At 38.6% G+C, this 21,475-nt stretch overlaps 1 protein-coding gene across 3 annotated transcripts in view; it reads left to right on the forward strand.

Annotated features, from left to right (window-relative positions):
• LOC126377517 (uncharacterized) overlaps positions 1-21,475 on the forward strand; it is a 136,428-nt gene that overhangs the window by 8,152 nt on the left and 106,801 nt on the right. Inside the window, exon 1 of one of the 3 annotated variants that reach the window (XM_050025290.1) lies at positions 2,876-3,381. The exons of 1 other annotated variant lie outside the window; for it this stretch is intronic. In XM_050025290.1, coding sequence (XP_049881247.1) covers positions 3,377-3,381 — 5 coding nt within the window. In that variant the 5' untranslated portion in view covers positions 2,876-3,376. Of the gene's footprint in view, positions 1-2,875; positions 3,382-21,475 lie in introns of those variants that run through there. One more of the 3 variants, XM_050025291.1, reaches the window with a different exon arrangement.

Raw genomic sequence — 21,475 nt, forward strand, 5'->3', positions numbered from 1 at the left:
GAGTTATCAAGTGGAATTTCCAGTTGGAAAATTCATGAAAATCTGATGTATTTATTTTTAAATTATTTTCAGTTCTATACTTTTGCGACGAATACTTCCACTTAATATCAACTAAGAAACATCCCTTAAAGTTATCGTGACACCGTGTCACATTACACTTCATACAAAACACCTCGTTTTACACAGACACACATTGACGTTAGCGTACACACGCATCTGTGTGTGTGACGTCTGACGCCCATACGATGGAAGACTAAAGTAAAACCAACTTGGTGAGGTAAACCTAGCCTAGCCGCTGGTGGGGAGCGGAGAGTTGCCGTTCTGTACGTAGTGTTATTCCTTATTCTATGACCCTCTATACTTATACCGGCTCGGCCGTCTTGAACTATACAGGGTGTTAGTGACATCGTAACGAAAACTTTGAGGGGTGGTTCAGGCCATGATTCTGAGTTAATATCAAGTAGAAATTTCTGTCGCAAAAGTATGGATTGGAAAATAATTAAAAAGAAAAGAAAAAAATTTCATGAATTTTTGACACGAAATTCTACTTGATATCAACTCAAAATCATGGTCTGAACCATCCCCCTCAGTATTCGTTACGGTGTCACTAACACCCATACCTACTTATATGGCTACCGTATGTACTTGTACGGGATGTAAGTGTCATCGTAACGAATACTGAGAGGGATGATTCATCTGATTATTCTGAGTTAATATCAAGTGGAATTTTCCATCGCAAAAGTATAGAATTGAAAATAATTTAAAAAAACTAAAAAAAAATCATGAATTTTGCGACGGAAAATTCCACTTGATTTTAACTCAGAATCATGGTCTGAAACAACCCCCTCAGTATTCGTTACGATGTCACTAACACCCAGTATATTGCTGGCAGGTAACCTTACCCTAATATTGCATATACTGAGATATCGTAAGGACTCTTAGGCTTCATTTGCTTCATTGGAACAATATAACATAAACATCCTATGTACGCACCCACTGTTGGGCATAGGCCTCCCTTCTATCAACCGGAGGGCGTATGGAGCTTACTCCACGCTGCTACACTGCGGGTGCGTGGAGGCATTTGGCCTAGTAGCCCGGGACCAAAGAACGTGCCTTCCGAAGCACCAAATTCTTGGAAAAATGATCAATGTTAGTATTATTCTTGTTTTCTTGACCGTATCTAACAGAGGCTTAACCCAATTTGTATTCAATGATATGTCTGCTTATTTTGTTACTCTTACATGAAAATAATGTTTGGGCTAGCCTCCTAAATAAATAACCTAACCTACCAAACTTTGAAGGCAAATTTGCTCTCGCGAGTATCCTGAAAATATTTTCTTTTTAAATATGTAACATTAAATCTGTGTAGGTTAAAGAGGAAGATAATATAAAATGACCGATTAAGAGAAAGAGAGAGAGAGAGAGCGAGAGAGGTGCCTGAGATAGAGATGCAAGATTAATGTTTTAGATTAAATTGTTATTCATAGAATATTATTCTATGTCTGAGATGGTTTCGAAAAACTCAAAAGCGCGGCCTTGTTGAAATATCTCGCCTGAAGGTAATAATAAAATCACGCAAACAACCCTTTAGGTTAGGTACATTCCACAACTCGCTCGTGTACTAATTTCAAGATAAATTATGATGGTCTGATTACTAAATAAAGACCGATCTAAAACTAACGAAAACTTTTACTTTTTTCTATTTACGTAACTTATTTATGAATTTTAATCAAGAAAACGTAATAATAAGTACGCATGACATTTTATCACGTTTTTCTATGACGTGACACTGTGCTTTTTCATATAAATTCCATAGTAATTTCGTGTTTTGACGTTTAGTAAAAAGTAACTGATTTGACTAGTTGGAAACTAGCCTATTGTCGTCAAATCATTAGAGCGTTAGGCTCACGATCCGGTTCGGGTTCGATTCTCGATGTGGACATTGTCGAAACCGCTTTGTGAGACGGTCCTTTATCTGGTTTGCATCACCTGATTGTCTGAATAAGTAAGACGATTCTGTGTTTCGGAAGGCACATTTAGCCGTCGGTCCCGGCTATTAGCCGTAAAAACACCTTCATCAACCCTCAGTGGAACAGGGTGGTGGAATAAGTTCCATACCTCCTCCGGTTGATTGAGGGGAGGCCCGTGTCTGGCAGTGGGACGTATTAGGCTGTTTATGTTATGTAGCAAGTAAGTAAAACTGAGCTATGAGCTGGGCTGAGCTATGAGCTGAGCTGAGCTATGAAGCTGTAGTTAGTACACGACTCCACGAGGCGGCAGATGGTAGTAGGCGGTAGGCGGCGTACCGTCTAAGTGCACAATAAAATTATCAGGACATATGTATACGATCTTATATTTCGATATCATATAGAGCTGTAATTACCGAGTCGTGGTCGTCCAGAAGGAAGAACGCTTGACTCTCATTATGAAGTCGCAGCTTCAAATCCCAGCACGGGCATAAACCAATGATTTTAGGATTATCACGTGTTCAGCGGTAAATGAAAACATCGGTTTGGAATATATACTTCTACTATGTCGACTCTACTCCATTGGATTGGATAAATCAATACGTTATCAAGTTGACGTATCTACAACGATTTAATTAGTGTATCTTATTCCAAAAAAAAAAATGAAGCCGACCGCAAGCATGATGATTCTTTTCTGTGATTGTAATTATTATATTACAAAAACTACTTACAGCTTCAAACCTTTTACTGGTTTTATCAACTCAATGCCATTCCAAATGCGTCACGAATCTCTCGGTACCTAAGACCAGACTGCCATATATGAATCTTGTATTGTATACAATCTCCTTAAATTATGAAGAAGATATTTGTCGACGAAATGATTGCCAGTCGCATACCGAGAACGCGTGGGCAAAGATGCTCTTAACAGATCCTTACGCATAGTTCCGGCCATTGAAGACTCATTTTCCAATAAAAATAAATAATACAGAGCAAGGAACGGTCAAAATAGCAGTCCAGTTAAGAGCTTCCTTGCGACTGGCGCGACGAAATCTTTGTCCATTGCGCTCGTTCTATTTTTGATTTCTGCCCGCGAAAGTTTTCTAATCTCACATAACGCAAATGGCATTATTCATGGCCAGTACGATTAAGTTGCCTACCAGCGATTGTTAACGAAAAAGGTCGAAATTTGTTGAACTTTTTGAACAAAGTTCCGAGGACTTTTCACAGTGGATCCTTTCGTGAAGAGAAAGATGAAAATTTTTAAAAAGAAGCTTCGTTTCTCAATAGCCTCGGGTTATTTCTAAGACTTTTTGTTACCAGAAATTGTTTTGTTGGTTTATAAAAGTATTGTATTTATTTCACATATCAGCAGCGACTTTTATCGGGAGTTTTTACTTTGGAATTTTTTGATGAGGTAAGTGAATTTATTTATGCAATTCGTTGCCTTTTCGATATTCTTAAAAAAGTATAGCTAATTAGGGGCTTTAAATTTTCCTTAGATAAACATAATTACTCAGGTTAGGTTAGGTTGCTTCTCAATGGGGGAGCGCCAGTGGGAAGCTTGGTATCGGACTTACATCAGTGAGATATTAATTTGTCTTAGGTGCATTTTTCACTGTCACAGTTGGCTCAACCATTAGAGGCGGCGATACGGCTCACCACCTATCGTTAATATAACTGAAAGCTCGGTGAGGTATGGATACTTAGTTCGATGATAGATGTACTCCTGACTACCCCAATTAGGATATAGTCGTGAGCTTATGTTATACAATTGACAATTTGGACACCTTAAGTAGGTACTTAAGGTGTTATACTTTTTTAAGAATCACCGGGTAAGAATCACCTCACGACGGCATATGGGTACCTACCCATATGCCGTCGTGAGGTGATGGCTAGTGTATGATCGATCACAATCATAAAAATTGGCTCGTAGGTTCAAGATAAGAATAAGAAGATTACCAAATAAAGACAGATCTAAAACTAACGAAAAACATTTTCTTTTTCCTATTTAACTTATTTATGAATTTTAATCAAGAAAAAAGTAATCATAAGTCCGACATTTTATCACATTTTTCTATGACGCCACAATGTGCTTTTTATAAAAATTCCATAGTAATTTCATGTTTTGACGTTTGCTAAAAAGTAATTGATTAGGTGCCTATTAGGTTTGGCCCATGTACCCGTCCTCAAAAATGGCTTTTCCAATTCTCACCTTCACCTTAATCTTATTTGAACTTGTTATACCTACCTAGATATTTCACTTGAGTTATTGCTGAAAGTAATCTCTAAGTCAACACCGTAGATAATAATCTGATACTAACGTTCAGTTGTTATCTCAAGAGACTTCGTGACTATATTTTATATCCTTAGAGACAAATGTAGATAAATATTATTTACTCTTATGTTTTATCTACATACTCTTACCTCACCCCGGACACTTCATACAAACAACCTCGATTTACACAGACAACACACATTGACGTTATCGTACACGCGCATCTGTGTGTGTGACGTCTAACGCCATACGGTTGAAGACTAAAGTACGTCCGAGGGGGGTTGAGGTAAACCCAGCTCAGCCGCTGGTGGGCCTCGGTCTTTGTCAATCGTATGGGCGTCAAACGTCACACACACAGGTGCACGTGTACGATAACGTCAATGTGTAGTGTCTGTGTCAAACGAGGTTTTTTGATAAGAAGTGTCCGGTGTGTGATTGTGGTCAAACGCAAACCGAATTTGCAGTAAATAGCATTATTTTTGTTAATTATTGATGTCATTTCGTGTTTAGAAGTGTTAAAGTGTGTAAATAAATAATTAATAATAATTTTCAGCTTTAATTGGAGATTTTCTTTTTTAGAATTTAAAAAAATAGTTCTCAAGAACTAGTTAGATGGCACTTAACTAACTACGCTACTGGGCCATTGCCAAGATTTGAATTTAATTATTAATTCATTATTGACTACATAATTGACTAACTATGATCAATTATTGACTAGAAGCACTAAAGTTTATGATAGTCTAGCGCCAAACTAGCATCAAGGACTAAATTTAGTGATAGAATGAGTTTACTAACCCCAGGCTAGCCATAACCACATGAATTAAACTTGCTTCACCTCTATTCGGTTAATTCGAAAGCTTTTGGTAAATACGCCTTTATTAATTAACTGAGCAAATTCTGGGCACAGTTCTTTTGCAATTATTAAAAATGTAGTAGTACCTTTCCACCCGGAAAACGAGCGCTTTGTTGAATCAGCACATGAGTTTTACCTACTTTATTTAATAATGTTAAAATCTGGATTATACTAACTGTAGAATGGACCTGGTTTTATTATTGTTGTAGATACCATAAAACCAGATTTTAGCGAATTTAATGTTGGAGTACTACGGTCACGAGCATTAATATGTTTACACTTTGGCACCATGTCACATTAACTTTTTGACAAATTGAACTGTAAGTCTCACTAAATGTCAAATATGTCAGTGCGACAGAGTCCTAAAGTGAGTACATTATATTGCTCATGACTGTACCTAATAAGAAACTTTGCCACAAGATTTTGTTTATATTTTTTGTCACAAATGAAAGAATGTTACCAGTTTGATTAGGTCGCACATTGACCTCACAATTCACACGAGAGAAGTTCCAAATCTTATTTGATCAATGAACTACACATACTTAAGCTCACACCTATGTCCCACCGGGGTAAGCAGCGACTATGGAATTCCATTTGCTTCGATCGTGACATACTTCTCTTGCTTTCTCCACATTCATCAATCGTTTCACACACGAGCGCCGGTTCAGAATATGTCGTATTACTTAAACCTTTTTTAAGGACATTCCCAATTTAGCCAATGTCTAGGTCTTTCTTTGCCAACCCTACCAACAAAGATAAAAAATAACATAACATAGCATCGCGCTTGTAAACCCAAAGGGGTAGGTAGAGGTATATAGTAAGTACACCCACTCTTCGCCGCTATGTTTAAGTTACATGGAGGCGAACCTATTGCAATTAACCGGGCACAAAACCTGGAAACCGCGTGATATCAATTATGTATGATCCAAACATGATTTTAAACTCATAAAGTCGAATCCAGTGGTTAAAAGTGTTAAAATCCGAGCTGGAACTCGAACCCGCGACACTAAGATGGTTGTCTGGAAGAAATCGCTTTAAGCGTTAAGGCCGCCATTTGCCATGTACTTAGTTAAGAGTCTTTTGTAATTATTTCTTTTTATTTTGGTGCAATAAAGTGTATCTGTATTGTATTGTATTGTAAGATGTATGTTTTCTGATTCTCGGAACAGGGCTATCGCGGGTTTTAGATAAAAAAATAATATCTCAAAAAGAAATACGGAGGTAGATCTCAGCGTCAACCGAAGCGTCCCAAACACTACATTAACTCTACGAACGACCCAAGATAACAAGAGAAAACAAATTATTTTAATTATAACAACAAAATAAAAACCAACAATGACCCTTCAGCGGAACAATGTAATGTATAACCCAAAAACATCCACATTTTCACACGTATTCAGGAGGACAAGACAAAAAATGTAACCCACATTTTGTTGGATAATTAACGAGCCCGCTGTTTGGGCATTTTTAGAGTTACATCGCATTGTTCTTATTTAACTCTTGGTTGTAAATTGTTGGGTTACTTTTGTTGATTCTATCTAACTGTCTACTCAGCCTGTGTCAACCGACTGCTAAGGAGCTTCTCTCTATCACGCCATCCTTTCCGGTCCTGTGCAAGTCTCAGCCATTGCTTTCCGACGTACCTCACAATGTCATCCGACCATCGGGATGGTGGTCTGCCTCGATATCGCATACCATTTCTTGCCACCATTCAGTAACAGCCTTAGTCCATCTGTCGCCTTTCCGTCTTGCCAAGTCTCCTGCCGATTGGCAGCCTAGGTCAAATCGCTAATAGAGGCAAATCGCTAGGCTTAAATGGAGATGTCCATTTAAGCCTAGCGATTCGTATACCTACATCATAGAATAAAGAATAATAACTACATATAAAACGGACACTTTTCGCCCCGCACCAATTTGTGTCGATGCCGAGCCAGGTTTACCTCACCCCCTCTGTGTGTTACTTTAGTCTAAATGGCTGTCGTTAAGGATTAAGCGATCGGGGGCTGCCTGTCTCACTCCTCGAACCCGGTATTATGTGTTTTAACATACATTAACATACATAAGCAGCCTATACACGTCCCACTGCTGGGAACAGGCCTCCCCTCAATCAACCGTAGGGGGTACGGAGCATTCTCCACCACGCTGCTCCACTTTTTACGGCTAATAGCCGGGACCAACGGCTTAACGCGCCCTCCGAAGCACGGAATCATCTTAATTTTTCGGACAATCGGGTGATTCAAGCCTGAAAAGTCCTTACCAAACAAAGGACAGTCTCACAAAGTGATTTCGACAATGTCCCCATCGGGAATCGAACCCGGACCTCCAGATCGTGAGCCTAACGCTCTAACCACTAGACCACGGAGGCTATTGTATGTTTTTTTTAAATAAAGTGATTTTTGTCTATGATGTGGGTATACTCCTCGCCAGCTATGATCAAGTCCCATGTAATAGGAAGCGACCCAATTTCCATAAAGCTTCTATGATCCAAACATGAATTCGTATTGACGTTTTCAGGAAATCACGCGCTGGTCCACTCGTGTCTGTAAACGTGTCTGCAGCTGTAGATAAAACACGTCTCGACGTTAATAATAAGGAAGAGTTGTTCTCAATTGGCGTAGACTCGTCCTAACTATTCCTCTGTCTTCCTTTAAGATAAGCGAAACGGTCTTACATTATATATTTACTTATCGCTTTCCACGTTTTTTTGTTTGACATGTCTCAAAGAATGCAATATACTGATACGGAATAAATTTGGCTTTGGACTCGAAGAGGGCGGGACGATCAAATTTCTATACAGGGTGTAAGTGACATCGTAACGAAAACTTTGAGAGATGATTTAGGCGATGTTTCTGAGTTGATATCAAGTGGAATTTCCTGTCGCAAAATTCATGAAATTTTTTTAATTTAGTAATAAATAAAGTTTCTGTCGCAATTCCGAGTTACCTCGTTCACTGTGTACTTAACTCAGAATAAGATATCAACCTCTCACGTGCAATATTATTTTTCGATAAATATATTGGAATTTATGTACATAGACAGACTAAGGCAAGAAAATATGTGCCCCACATATCAGACATGCGCGTATGAGTTTCAAATTTAATGCCTCATATTTGGTTCACATGCGGTGGCACGAACAAGCTGGGGACAGGGAGGAGTGGAACAAGGGAAGAGAGGCCTTTGCCCTGCAGTGGGACATTGACGGCTATTAATAATAAATAATAATAATGTGGTTCATACACAGTGAACGTGTTAAGATGCCCTGATCAAACTCGTTGGTCCCCTACGGGATGCCCCAAGCAACAGCTTATTTTGCTTATTGGCAATTAGTTGCCAGTCCAAAAATACAGCGGCCAGCACGTGTTAGGCTTAGGCATATATGATGTGCTACACACACGTACATACACTTACTAGTACTACAATGAGCCAATTGGTCAGTGATTGAGACACAATGCGAGACACCCACACTCAGGTCATGACGTCACAGTGGAACTCAGATTACGGCCGGGTTATACTTGTCAATTGGTATGCGCTACGCCGGATGGTGGTGATTGTGAAGGAAATACGTATCTCACGAAGTGTCAAGAACATCGTGATGAACTGGTTGCCAGTTTCCATGGGCAGGTGAGCGTTGGGCTCCCGGTCTGTAGGTCCCGGGTTCAAAACCCGGTGGGGACATTGCAAAAATCACTGTGAACCCTAGATTGTTAAGGACATTATAGGCTAATAAAAGAAAGATGATCGTTGGTTGGTATCCTTGGGGGAGGCCTATGCCCAGCAGTGGGCGTCGTACGGCTGATGATGATGATCGTTGGTATGGATTACTACTTTCTTATAAGAACGTAGTTGTTACATGAGCCATGTCAAGGACTTCTGGTGGCTCAGAAGTTACTACTTACTAGCCATGTCAGGGGTCTTTCGCGGCTCAATAATAACCTTGACACCAGAGTTGATGAGGTTGGTAAATCCACCTCACAACGCACACGATAAAGGAAATGTCTGCTCTGTGTGAACGCAGCTTCTATGTGTGCGTAATCTCAAAACCCTCTTAATTTAATAAGGTGTTTTTCTTTCTCATTTTCCTCTTTACAGAAATAACGTTTTGTCAGGCTTAAAGTGCTGTTTGTTAAAACAGTTAGTTATAATTAACCAATTTTACGCTTTGTACCAACTAGTGGTAGTTTCGAGTTAATTGGGGTGCACGGTAGTTACCGGGGAGAAAAAAAAAGAAAAAAGAAAGATAGCGTTTTTTACACAGCGTTAAGGGCGCGTTCGTTTCACGCATGGTTTGAGATAAAAAGGAAAATATTTTATGTACCCGGGGTAAAAGAAAATTAGAAAAATGATGAAGGTGGTGTGGAAGGGAGAGGAAGGAAGTTTATCCCTTGTGTTGTGTTAAATGCGTGTTTAATTTAACTCGGTCCTCGTAACAAAATATCGGCTCCTAATATGAGACTTACTAATAATAGAGGTTAGGTCACATACCCCCGACACACATTTTTCGGAAAGGGAATTATGTATGAATTACTTATCTATACCTTTTATACCTAATTAATATTTCTCAATAAACTATGAAACAAGAAAATAGATACTTATATTTCTTTGAAATTCTTCCGTATACTGATGTTTAGGAGATGTTGAGTATGCTGTGGTTAGCAAAATCTTAAGCAAATTGGCATACGACCACGGCTATCTTCTTGTATATTCCTTCTTAATATTCCTATTATCTTGTTTCATACTTTTAGAGCGTTATTTTCCGTAGTCGGGTTTCAGTTTTTAAACTTAATTTTTATTTATTTTTTGTTATCACAGTTGATAAGGTCGATCATGCTGATTAATAACACTGCTACAAAACCTTACTATTATAACAGAACGACCAGTTCTGTACAATTAGTGACATTGGTTGCTTTACTTCTAACAAATCGATAACAGTGCATCAAATATGATGAAAATTTTGCGACTGATTGCAGATAAAAAGAACAGAAAAAAAATATCCATAGAGCCTCACTTCAAGTTACCTATTTGATTATCGTGTTTGTATTTGTAAAACTTGAGCGGGATGTCTGTTCTCTAAGCGCTTTTTACTTCAAGTAGCGAGATATAAAGTTTCCTGTAAGTGTTTATATTTTGAATTGCAGCTGTCGGGATACCGAGCGAAAGATAAATGATCCGGGAACTTATATCGTTATAGCTTGTTTTCTTTACTTTCATCGCTTTAAACGTGATGTTTAGGTACGCTACGCTTCATTCTTACTGTGAAGTCGCATCTGCGCAGGTCCGAATCCCAGGATAGGTAGAAAACAAAGAAATTCGAAATTCAAAGGACAACTACGAGTCTAACCTAACCTAACCTAACCTGTATTGGGCTAATTTCCTTTTTCTGGTTCAAAGGTTATAAAGGCAGGCTGATCAAATCCAGAATTATTGAAAAAGTTCATAAAAAAGGCAATATCTAGGTATTGCTATTTGCCATAGTGCGCTTACAATTTTGTATTTGCAAATATCAAATTGCAATATTGCTTTTTAGGGGAATTGCTTCAATGTGGCCGTTTTGGACCTTCAGGTCAAGAGTATAGTTATTGGGTGGACACAAAGTTAACCTAATTTTACTTTCACAGCTCTTAAACTAATGCCGTCCTTCACTTACAATAGGTACAAGAAAGAGATAGGGCTAGTTTTAGTCTTATTACATTAAGTTGGTGGTTGCCCGAATCGCTGCCTTGTCTTATTAATAATTTAATTTTTTTCCTCCATTCCGATGTCACACCCCGGACACTTCATACAAAAACCTCGTTTTACACAGACACTACACATTGACGTTATCGTTCACGTGCATCTGTGTGTGTGGCGTCTGAAGCCCATACGATTGGAGACTAAACTAAGACCGAGGTGAACCTAGCTCAGCCGCTGGTGGGAAGCGGAGAGTTGTTGTTCAGTACGTAGTATTATTCCTTATTCTTTGCCGATAGTGAAGTCTAAATTCTTCATGAACATAAGTAAGTAGAATATTTGAGGAGGAGATAGGCCTCCTTTTATAAATTCTTGTTTGCATTCTCGTTTTATAAATAAAACTCCTGAACTTGGTGGGTATTTTGTATTGTCCATCAACACACGAATTATTAGTGACACAGAAGGGTTACACCCTAAAAAATATCTAAAATCCCGGAGCAAAGGAGATCACTGGCTTTCCATATTTGGCCGGCCCAAAAAAATTATGAAAAATACAGTTTTTTTAATTCGAATAAAACCGAAGATATTGACCCTATACGTAGGTTTGGTGCCATAGTAATAAATGCTCAGACGGTTTAGATCTAACGGAATATAGCAAAATTATTTTTTGGCCGGCACTTTGACTTCTGGGCCGAAATTCGATGATCTCCTAAAATGCACTTGTCGCCTAGAAAAAAATTCACACAAGAGAGAGGGTGAGAGCAGTGTGACATATGGCCAAGCGTGAGTCGAATTTATTCGCCAATGACTAAACACTATTCGGTCTTGTCATACGCCACATATTTATTATTTTTCGTAACATTGCCTTAACCATGAAACTAGCAAAGTTTTAAAGTCAAATTAACAGTGTGGCGAGCCATATCGCGTTGAGTTGACTCTCGTGAGTGATTTGCATAAGTAGTGGACGGATTCACTCCGACTGGCTGTTCCAAGGTAAATGCCAACTATTGCGAATTTCAGTTGAAAAATATGCACCGCGGATAAGTGTGTTTGAGTACAGATTTTTAAGTTTTTTTTATGCCGGCGGGACTGGCCGGAATACGCACAGGACCGCGAAAAATGAAAGGAGGAGGGGGGAGGCCCTTGCCCAGCAGTGGGATCTTGTAGACTAGATTAGATTAGATTAGCATCACACCTGTATTCCCGAAGGGGTAGCCAGAGGTGTATAGTATAGACGCACACCCCTCGTCAGCTATGTTTAAGCGTCATGTACTTAGTAGGGTATCCGACGACCCTATTACTCTAGCCATAGAGGCAGCCAATCAGCTCGCGACACCAAACACTTCAGGACCCCAATATCGACCCCGCCGGCGTGGTCCACGATTTCACTCAATCAGCGCTTATCACTATCAGCCCACTAGGGTTGATTAATTCTTTCAAATATTTTACCTCTCAGACGACACCCTGAGGTTCGCGCCCAACTGGGCACCCTCAGGCCTGTTGTCTTAAAAGTTGTACCGGGTGAGAGCCTTTAGCGCTCCCCATTTGTCCGGTCAAGTAGTTAATGCCATCTGCGGCAAATCTACAATAAGTCACGTCAAAAAAAAAAATAGTAGGGTACGAGCCTGTTGCCGTTAATCGGGTACAAATCTTGAAAACCACGTGATATCACGTCGTGGCAGACTCATAAAGTAGAATTCAGTGGTTTAGAGCCCGAACTGGGATTCGAATAGTAATAATATTTTTGTCAAATAAATTGTTACCAAAAATGAGAGCTGTATAGTAAAAGAACTGGCCTTTAATAGAAAAGAATGGAAAATGCTACATCGACTAGATAGTAAATTAAAACAGAAAAATGGAAATATACACCTAAACAAGGTTAGTGACACCGTAACGAATACTGAGGGATGATTCAGACCATGATTCTGAGTAGATATCAAGTGAAATATCTACTCGGAAAATTCCTGAAAATGTTTGTTTTTTGATTATTTTCAGTTCCACACATTTGCGACGGAAAATTCTACTTGATATCAAGTCAGAATTATGGTCTGAATCTTCCCTTAAAGTTTTCGTTGCGATATTACTAACACCTGTATACAATAACTGTATAGGCATTGAATACGATAGTATTCATAGTAACATAGTACCAATAGTAACATATTATACACCAATGCATTGTACTATGAATACATCCAGCTGAGCAATTGCTCTGTAAATTAACAAACCGCGACTGAAATCCGTTACATTGATTAATTTTATTAATATAGTTATTAATTTACTTAGAGCCAATTAGTTTTACTGAACACACGTCGGGTTTACTGATCACCCGTAAATTATATTAACATAGTTTTTATTGCCTTAGATTCGGTGTATTGCTCAGAAACTAGCCAAATGATCAAGTTTTACGCTTCCAAATCCATACACACAGTATTTCTTACACAAATCCCCTGTTTCCCGCCCGGAAATGAACCCGGTACCACATCTGTGTGCATTAAGCTTCAAACATAAACAAATCAGGCTCGTCTCTAATACGAGTATTATTAATAATTGTAATTCGGATTTGCTCAACAAACAATCCAAAATACATTTTGTATGCCGGGAGACTTGAAGGGTGGTTGTGGGGCCAGAGGCGGAGCTACGGTGGGTGTCACCCGGTGTGAGTAGCGGGGTGTCACCCCAAGAAATAATTATCTCGAAATTCAATAGTAAGAAATAATCATTTTGTTGAATGTTGAATAAAATACCTTCGAATATTAAGCAATTTCAACAACATTACATACATACGGGTCCAATTGATAGCTAACTTCCGTCAATGTTATGGGCACAATAATTTATAAGCATAATTTATTTTACAATATTATAATACAGGGTGTTAGTGACATCGTAACGAAAACTTTGAGGGATGATTCAGACCATGATTCTGAGTCGATATCAGGTGCATTTTTCCGTCGCAAAAATCATGTATTTTTTTTAGTTTATTAAATTATTTTCAATTCTATACTTTTGCGATGGAAAATTCCACTTGATATTAACTCAGAATAATCAGCTGAATCATCCCTCTCAGTATTTGTTACGATGTTACTTACACCCCGTACAAGTACATACGGTAGCCATACAAGTAGGTATGGATGTTAGTGACACCGTAACAAATACTAAGGGGGATGATTCAGACCATGATTCTGAGTTGATATTAAATGGAATTTCCTGTTAAAAAATTCATGAATTTTTTTGTGTTTTTTTAAATTATTTTCCTATCCATACTTTTGCGACGGAAAATTCCACTTGATATCAACTCAGAATCATGGTCTGAATCATCTCTCAAAGTTTTCGTTACGATGTCACTAACACCCTGTATACCTACCTAATGTGAAAGTGCTTTTTTCTTATTTTGAAAAGTTTATAAGTACATGTGTTGTATATCTTTGCAGAAAGTGCTGTCATATAAATAATAATATGCAGGCGGTAAACTGGGATGATGTGTGCAGGGTGTCACCCGCAGACGGGTGACGGGTTGCGGGCCCCCTCCCCTCTCTCCCCTAACTACACCACTGTGTGGGAGGCAGACACAGGGAGCGACACATATAAATTATTCTCGTGTCAAACATCGACAGCACTGGCTTATTTGTGCCAATTAATTCCATGACCTATTTTCTTTACCCCAACAAACTAAATTTTACCGTTCAAAAAATCAAATCGTCATATAGAACATTCGAGCTGACGAGTTTAACGATTGCAAGCGTATCTTTGTCAACTCAGATTTCAGCAAAGTTTTCTTTGCGGTTAGGAAACTTAAAAACCTATCTTGAATGTAAAGGATTTGCAGTTGGTGGTCTGTAAATTTATGTTGGTAGCTTGAGATGGAGATTTAGATGCGGCTTGAAATCTTCTTTAATTACTCTCAAGAGGGGCAACTTCTTACAATGTCGGCGACGTCTCCGCTGGAATCGTTTCTTTGTCTAAAATTGAATTCTAGACTAGCTGCTACCCGTGAATTCGTTTGCTTGCACATTACTTTATTTCTGGCAAAGATTTCACATTATTAGTAATGAAAAAAATACATTTATTTCCATATTGGATGCCACATTAACAAATTTTAATTTACTTACATAAACAGCCTATATACGTCCCACTGCTGGGCACAGGCCACCCCTCAATCAACCGGAGGGGGTATGGAGCATACTCCACCACACTGCTCCACTGCGGGTTGGTAGGGGTTTTTTCGGCTAATAGCCGGGACCAACGGCTTAACGTGCCCTCCGAAGCACGGAATCATCTTACTTTTTTTTCGAACAATCAGGTGATTCAAGCCTGAAAAGTCCTTACCAAACAAAGGACAGTCTCACAAAGTGTTTCGACAATGTCCCCATCGGGAATCGAACCCAGACCTCCAGATCGTGAGCCTAACGCTCTAACCACTTGACCACAGAGGTTGTTTGTGAAAAATATATCAATCACTTAAACTACACACTGTGGAGGGCGTCCAAAATAAAAAGAGTTTCGAGTTCGAATCCCGGTGGGGACATATCACAAAAATCACTTTGTGATCCCTTGTTTGGTTAGGAAATTACAGGCTGATCACCTGATTGTCCGAAAATAAGATGATCCGTACTTCGGAAGGCACTTTAAGCCGTTGCTCCCGATTACTACTTACTGGTGTAAGTATGTATTCGTTACATGAGTCATGTCAGGGGCCTTTGGCGGCTCAATAATAACCTTGACACGTGGGTGGATGGGGCTGGTATTCCACCTCATAATACACACGATAATAAGATCGTCGAATATAATAATAACTCATTCATTTACTTACAGAGAAAACAATTTGTCTTTGGTTCTGTAGGCATTCAATTAATATTCCCGAAATAGACATAAATAATTATACAAACAAGTTTACTTTGTATTGATACATACATAAACTCACGCCTATTTCCCACCCGGGTAAGCAGAGACTATAGAATTCCATTTGCTTCGAGCCTGACACACTTCTCTTGCTTCCTCCACATTCATCAATTGCTTCATACACGCACGCCGGTTCAGAGTAGATCGTATTAAACCTTTTATAAGGACATATTCATTTTGGTCAATGTAAGTCCTTTTCGTTCTTACTTTACTCGGTTTTACTTTGTATTGATATGTCTTACTTTAGTTTTAGTGGGATAGTACTGTAGCTCTTGACTCTGTAGGATTGTATTTCGTAGTCTTAATTAAAATTACAGTATAATAGAATGCCGACTCGAGTGTCGGATTCATCAAGACTGGAAGCGTATATAGTGAACGTTCGCCTGTGTAGTATCGCATATCTTAATGCTTAACGAACTATGTACTTAAATGTATTTATTTCTTTATTTATTTAATGGATCATTTACAGCTATGCACATTATAACATTTAGTTATGACATAATTAAACAAAGTAACACAGTAGTAACCCTCCTGACCCGTGGTACAACTGCGATGTCCAACTGGTTGTACTACGGAGAAGTAAATTACCCATAGTTCAACTCTTTTTTTATATTTATGATTATAACCCAATGTGTAAGCCAACTACAAGTGAACACAATATTCGTCATTAAAAAAAAACAACATCTAGTCTGTTGAGGCTAACTTCTCAGCAGCTAAAATCTCACTATTAATAACAGTGATACTAGTTGAACAAATAAACTATACTAATATAACTATTTTTTAATGGAGATAGTGTCTTGTCAGCTTGCTCTTCAGAGCTCGCTGCGAAACGAAAAATATATCCCTTAAACTGTATTAAAATAAAGAAAATATGTAGGTACTTAAAATCTTTCAGCACTAAATAGCAAGTTTAGTGTCATACACCGGCCATTCTGACGTCAGAACCAGACCAATTTCAAATATGATTTCGAGTAGAATTTCGAAGGTCATTCAATAATCAATTTCAGGTTTAGGTCGGTGTTAAATTCGAACCTGTGACCTGAGAGTCAAGAGTTCTTCCAACTGAGTCACCTTAAGATCTTCTTCTTCTTATCGTGTGCGTTGTGAGGTGGAATACCAGCCTCATCAACCCTGGTGTCAGGGTTATGATTGAGCCGCCAAAGGCCCCTGACATGGCTCATGTAACGATTACTCACTTACATCAGTAAATAGTAACCGGGACCAACTGCTTAACGTGCCTACCGAAGCACGGATCATCTTACTTTCGGACAATCAGGTGATCAGTCTGTAATGTCCTAACCAAACTAGGGATCACAAAGTGATTTTTGTGATATCTCCCCACCGGGATTCGAACCCGGGACCGCCGGATCTTGAGTCCAACGCTCAACCACTGGACCACAGAGGCCGTTCGAACCCGGGACCTCCGGATCGTGAGTACCTTAAGATGAATATGATGCAGTAATGAATAAGTATGGTATCATATTACGGACAATAATTGTTAGACATTTGATGCTCTTCGTCCTTTTTTGTCATGTGTGACATCATTTTCATCACATCATTACATCAGTAAGTGAGTAAGTGACCTAGTGGCATATAAATAAATAAATAAATAATAAATAAATAATAATATTATAAATATTAAATAAATATAATATTGACCCCAATTCCTCTAAACACATCCTAATTTTATTTTAAGTTATACTTAAGTATACGTTATATAAAGTATAAGGCCACGGTTATAACGGCATCAGTGGTCCAGTGGTTTCGCATCGGGCTCACGATTCGGAGGTACCGGGTTCTAATCCTAGTGGGGACATTTACAAAAATCACTTTGTGATCCCAGTTTGATTAGGACGTTACAGGCTGATCACCTGATTGTCCGAAGGTAAGATGATCCGTGCTTCGGAAGGCACTTTAACCCGTTGGTCCCGGTTACTACTTACTGATGTAAGTGAGTAGCCGTTACTTGAGCCATGTCAGGGGCCTTTGGCGGCTCAATGATAACCTTGACACCAGAGTTGCTGAGGTTGGTAATCCACCTCATAACCGTCGCGATAGAAGATAATAAATTGTAGCTCTACCCACGATTAATATACGACAAGCACATTTAGTAATTTGTGTAGCAAAACGATTATACTGTATTGTTTAGTGACAGGTGTCCAATTTAACGCCTATATTACGTTCACCAATACAGCATTGTGGGACCATCACAACCGCAGACTAATACATAACCTAAACAGGCTTAAATCCTACTCAGCAAGGGTATACCAAAGATGTCTTTGAAGATATCTGTTTTTAGCCCACTAAATAAATACAGGGTGTTAGTGACATCGTAACGAAAACTTTGAGGGATGATTTAGGCCATAATTCTGAGTTGATATCAAGTGGAATATTCCGTCGCAAAATTGTGGACTGAAAATAATAAAAAAAAAAAACACAACAATTTTCAAGAATATTCCGACAACGAATTCCACTTGATATCAACTCAGAATATATCTTGATATCAACTCATAGCCTGAATCATCCCCCTCAGTATTCGTTACGGTGTCACTAACATCTATATGTACTTGTATGTACTTGTACGGGGTGTAAGTAACATCGTAACGAATACTGAGATGGATGATTTAGCTGATTATTCTGTATTAATATCTAGTGGAATTTTCCATTGCAAAAGTATATAATTGAAATTAATTTAAAAAAACAGATTCATTCTTTAAAATATTCTTCCTCTCAGACGACGCCCTGAGCCGAGATTCGCGTCTCACTGGGCAACCTCAGGCCTGTTGTCTTAAATTTTGTACGGTCACGAGCATTAATATGTATACACTTTGGTACCATATCACATTAACTTTTTTGACAAATTGTACTGTAAGTCTCACTAAATGTCAAATATGTTAGCGCGACAGATTCCTAAAGTGGGTACATTATATTGCTCATGACTGTACCGGGTGAGAGCCCTCAGCGTTCCCCATTTGTCCGGCCAAGTAGTTCATGCCATCTGCGGCAAATCTACAATAAGTAAAAAAGAAACCACGAGTACGATAGTAGCGTCCGGCACGCGCCCGTCCGTGCCTCACACGGTCCTAGGACGGTCCTAGTATGATACGGTGTAGTGGGCACAAGCCTAAACGTACGACAGTAGGTAGATATACTGCTGGTACGGTCACGAGTACTAATATGTACACACTTTGAAACCATGTCACATTAACTTTTTTGACAAAATAATAAACTGTAAGTCTCATTAAATGTCAAATAAGATAGTGCGACAGGGTTCTAAAGTGGGTACTTGATATTGCTCATGACTGTACAACTATGTTAATAGCCGTTACTGTCACAGGCACAAACGGCAAATCAATTCAACCGATAGTAAAGTCACTTTGAATGCAGAATTTTGCTGCCGTTACGCGAACAAATTTAAAATCTATGGTCAATTGGAAAATTGGCCACCGTGTCGAAACGTGTTAAGAATGCTTTCTATCGTTCGTCATTCTGTGAATATCTTATTTCATAAGTCAAGTGAATATGTCCTCTAACAAACATAATATTGTACCTGTTTTAAAACTTTTACGGACACAACGTCAATTATATTGTCATAATACTATTACGAATTAAAGGTCATTGATCGGTAGCCAGCGGCCGTGATAGTGTTAAGCACGATTCCTGGGTTAAAAAGGCCACACCAAAGCAATTCACCTAAAAAAGCAATATTGCTATTGTGCTATTGGACGTTTGTTTGCATTGTGCACTTACTTTTATATGCAGAGATGTAAAATTGAAACATTGCTTTTCTCGATGCGGCCTTTTTAAGCCCCCTGGTAACCCTGACAGGTTCTCTTCTATGGTTCTTTATTTTTCATTTTAGGACTAGTGCCACCAGGGCTTAGGACTAGTGTAACCCTGACACCAGGGTTGATGAGGTTGGTATTCCACCTCACAACCCACACGATAGAAGAAGAAGATGACAAACATAATATTAATAAAACAATTTATTAATTTATTGTGCACGTATTTATTTGTAAGTTGTACTTAATAGCTTCCACCCGCAATCTTTTAATTTTTACATATTTCCTCGCCTTATGATTGTTTGGAAGAAATTGCTTTATCAGATAAGGCCGTCATTTTCTATGTACCTAGTTAAGAGTATTTTATAAATATTTCCTTTTATTTTGGTGCAATAAAGTATATTTGTAGTCATTGCAAACATTCACAAGAAAACAGGAAAAACTTGTATTTAACTAAATTACTGACAGGTATACGGTTTATAAGCATTAGTTAACATAGATAGTACGTATGTGGGTATTATTTTGTTTTAATGAAATAATATTTCAGGATAGAATGTATCCCAAACATTGATTGAAGTTATAATTCATTTTCGTATCGAGTTACATCGGACGAATCAATCATTCGACGGTATCTGATTTATTACTTATCGAAATGAAATATGAGTGTTGTACTAGTTTTGCTTAGAAATCATTATTTACGCTACATACCTTTTGGGCTAGACAGTAGGATGTTACATAATGACTTACGATCACATTGTAAGGAGCAAGCAATACTTCTCTGAAGTATGTCACAATCGAAGCAAATGGAATTCCATAGTCTATGCTTACCCCGGTGGGATATAGGCGTGAATTTATGTATGTATGTATGTACCTTTTGGGCTAGACAGGAGGATGTTACATGATCTCCCTCGATCATATCCCAATTGGGGTAGTCAGAGGTACATCCAACTAACATCCCACATCTTACCGACCTTTTTGTTAGACCAACGTGATAGTTGGAGAGCAGTATCGCCGTCTATAATGGTCGAGCCAATTGTGCCAGTGAAAACTGCACTTAAGACAAATTTATAAGGGTGCCTTTCCACCAGAGATGTGCTATGCAGCTATGCTGCGAAGATGTATAAGCTGCGCTACGAAACTATGTGACTCTTTCCACCAATACTAAGCTACGTAGCTGTGCGAGGAAGATGCGCTGCAAAGATGCGCCTCCGCAAAGTAGCTGTTGTAGTAAAACACGCGTAGGTTGGTTCAACACTGATTTATTTCATCTAAGCAGGTAACTATACATCAGGTTATTTAATTCTACCCACCACCATAATAATATTACACTACATCTTTCCCTTTATAGAGAGAATAACAAAATGTTAACAAGGATTTGTTAAAACAAACTGTCAATAAATTAACGCAAGATCTGTATGTATAAAAATCATAACAAAGTAACATTTGTTACTACAATCAGTTAAAAGGTACTTAACTTAACCTATAGGTATACCTACCCATAATTTACACATACAATCATAAATACTGTAGGTACGTATATTGTAGGTACGTCTCCTACACTTGTTAACACTAACGTGTTTCTCACTTTTAGTAGCAAGTGTTATCTATAATATAAAAACAAAAGCAAGCAACTTAACATTATTTAATAGGTACATAATATAAAAGTTTGAAATTATTTCCCTAACTATATCATCTCTTTTCCGAAGAGTAAATCTAGCCCTAAATTGGCAAGCATTCGAGTTCTAGATCTCGTCATGGGACCCTGTATTTGTGGGACCGCTGTCACCATGTAGTAAAACACGCGTAGGTTGGTTCAACACTGATTTATTTCATCTAAGCAGGTAACTATACATCAGGTTATTTAATTCTACCCACCACCATAATAATATTACACTACAGCTGTCCTATGAGCTATGTTACGTATCGATAGTAGGGAAGCGGCGGGGGCACCGACCGGCGCGGTGAGGGGAGAGGCGCTTCCGCGTCCTTCCGTGCCGGCATGCGACACGCATCCACAGCACGCATCCACAGCACG

This window comes from Pectinophora gossypiella, chromosome 23 (genome assembly GCF_024362695.1).
Source record: "Pectinophora gossypiella chromosome 23, ilPecGoss1.1, whole genome shotgun sequence".
Lineage (NCBI taxonomy): Eukaryota > Metazoa > Arthropoda > Insecta > Lepidoptera > Gelechiidae > Pectinophora > Pectinophora gossypiella.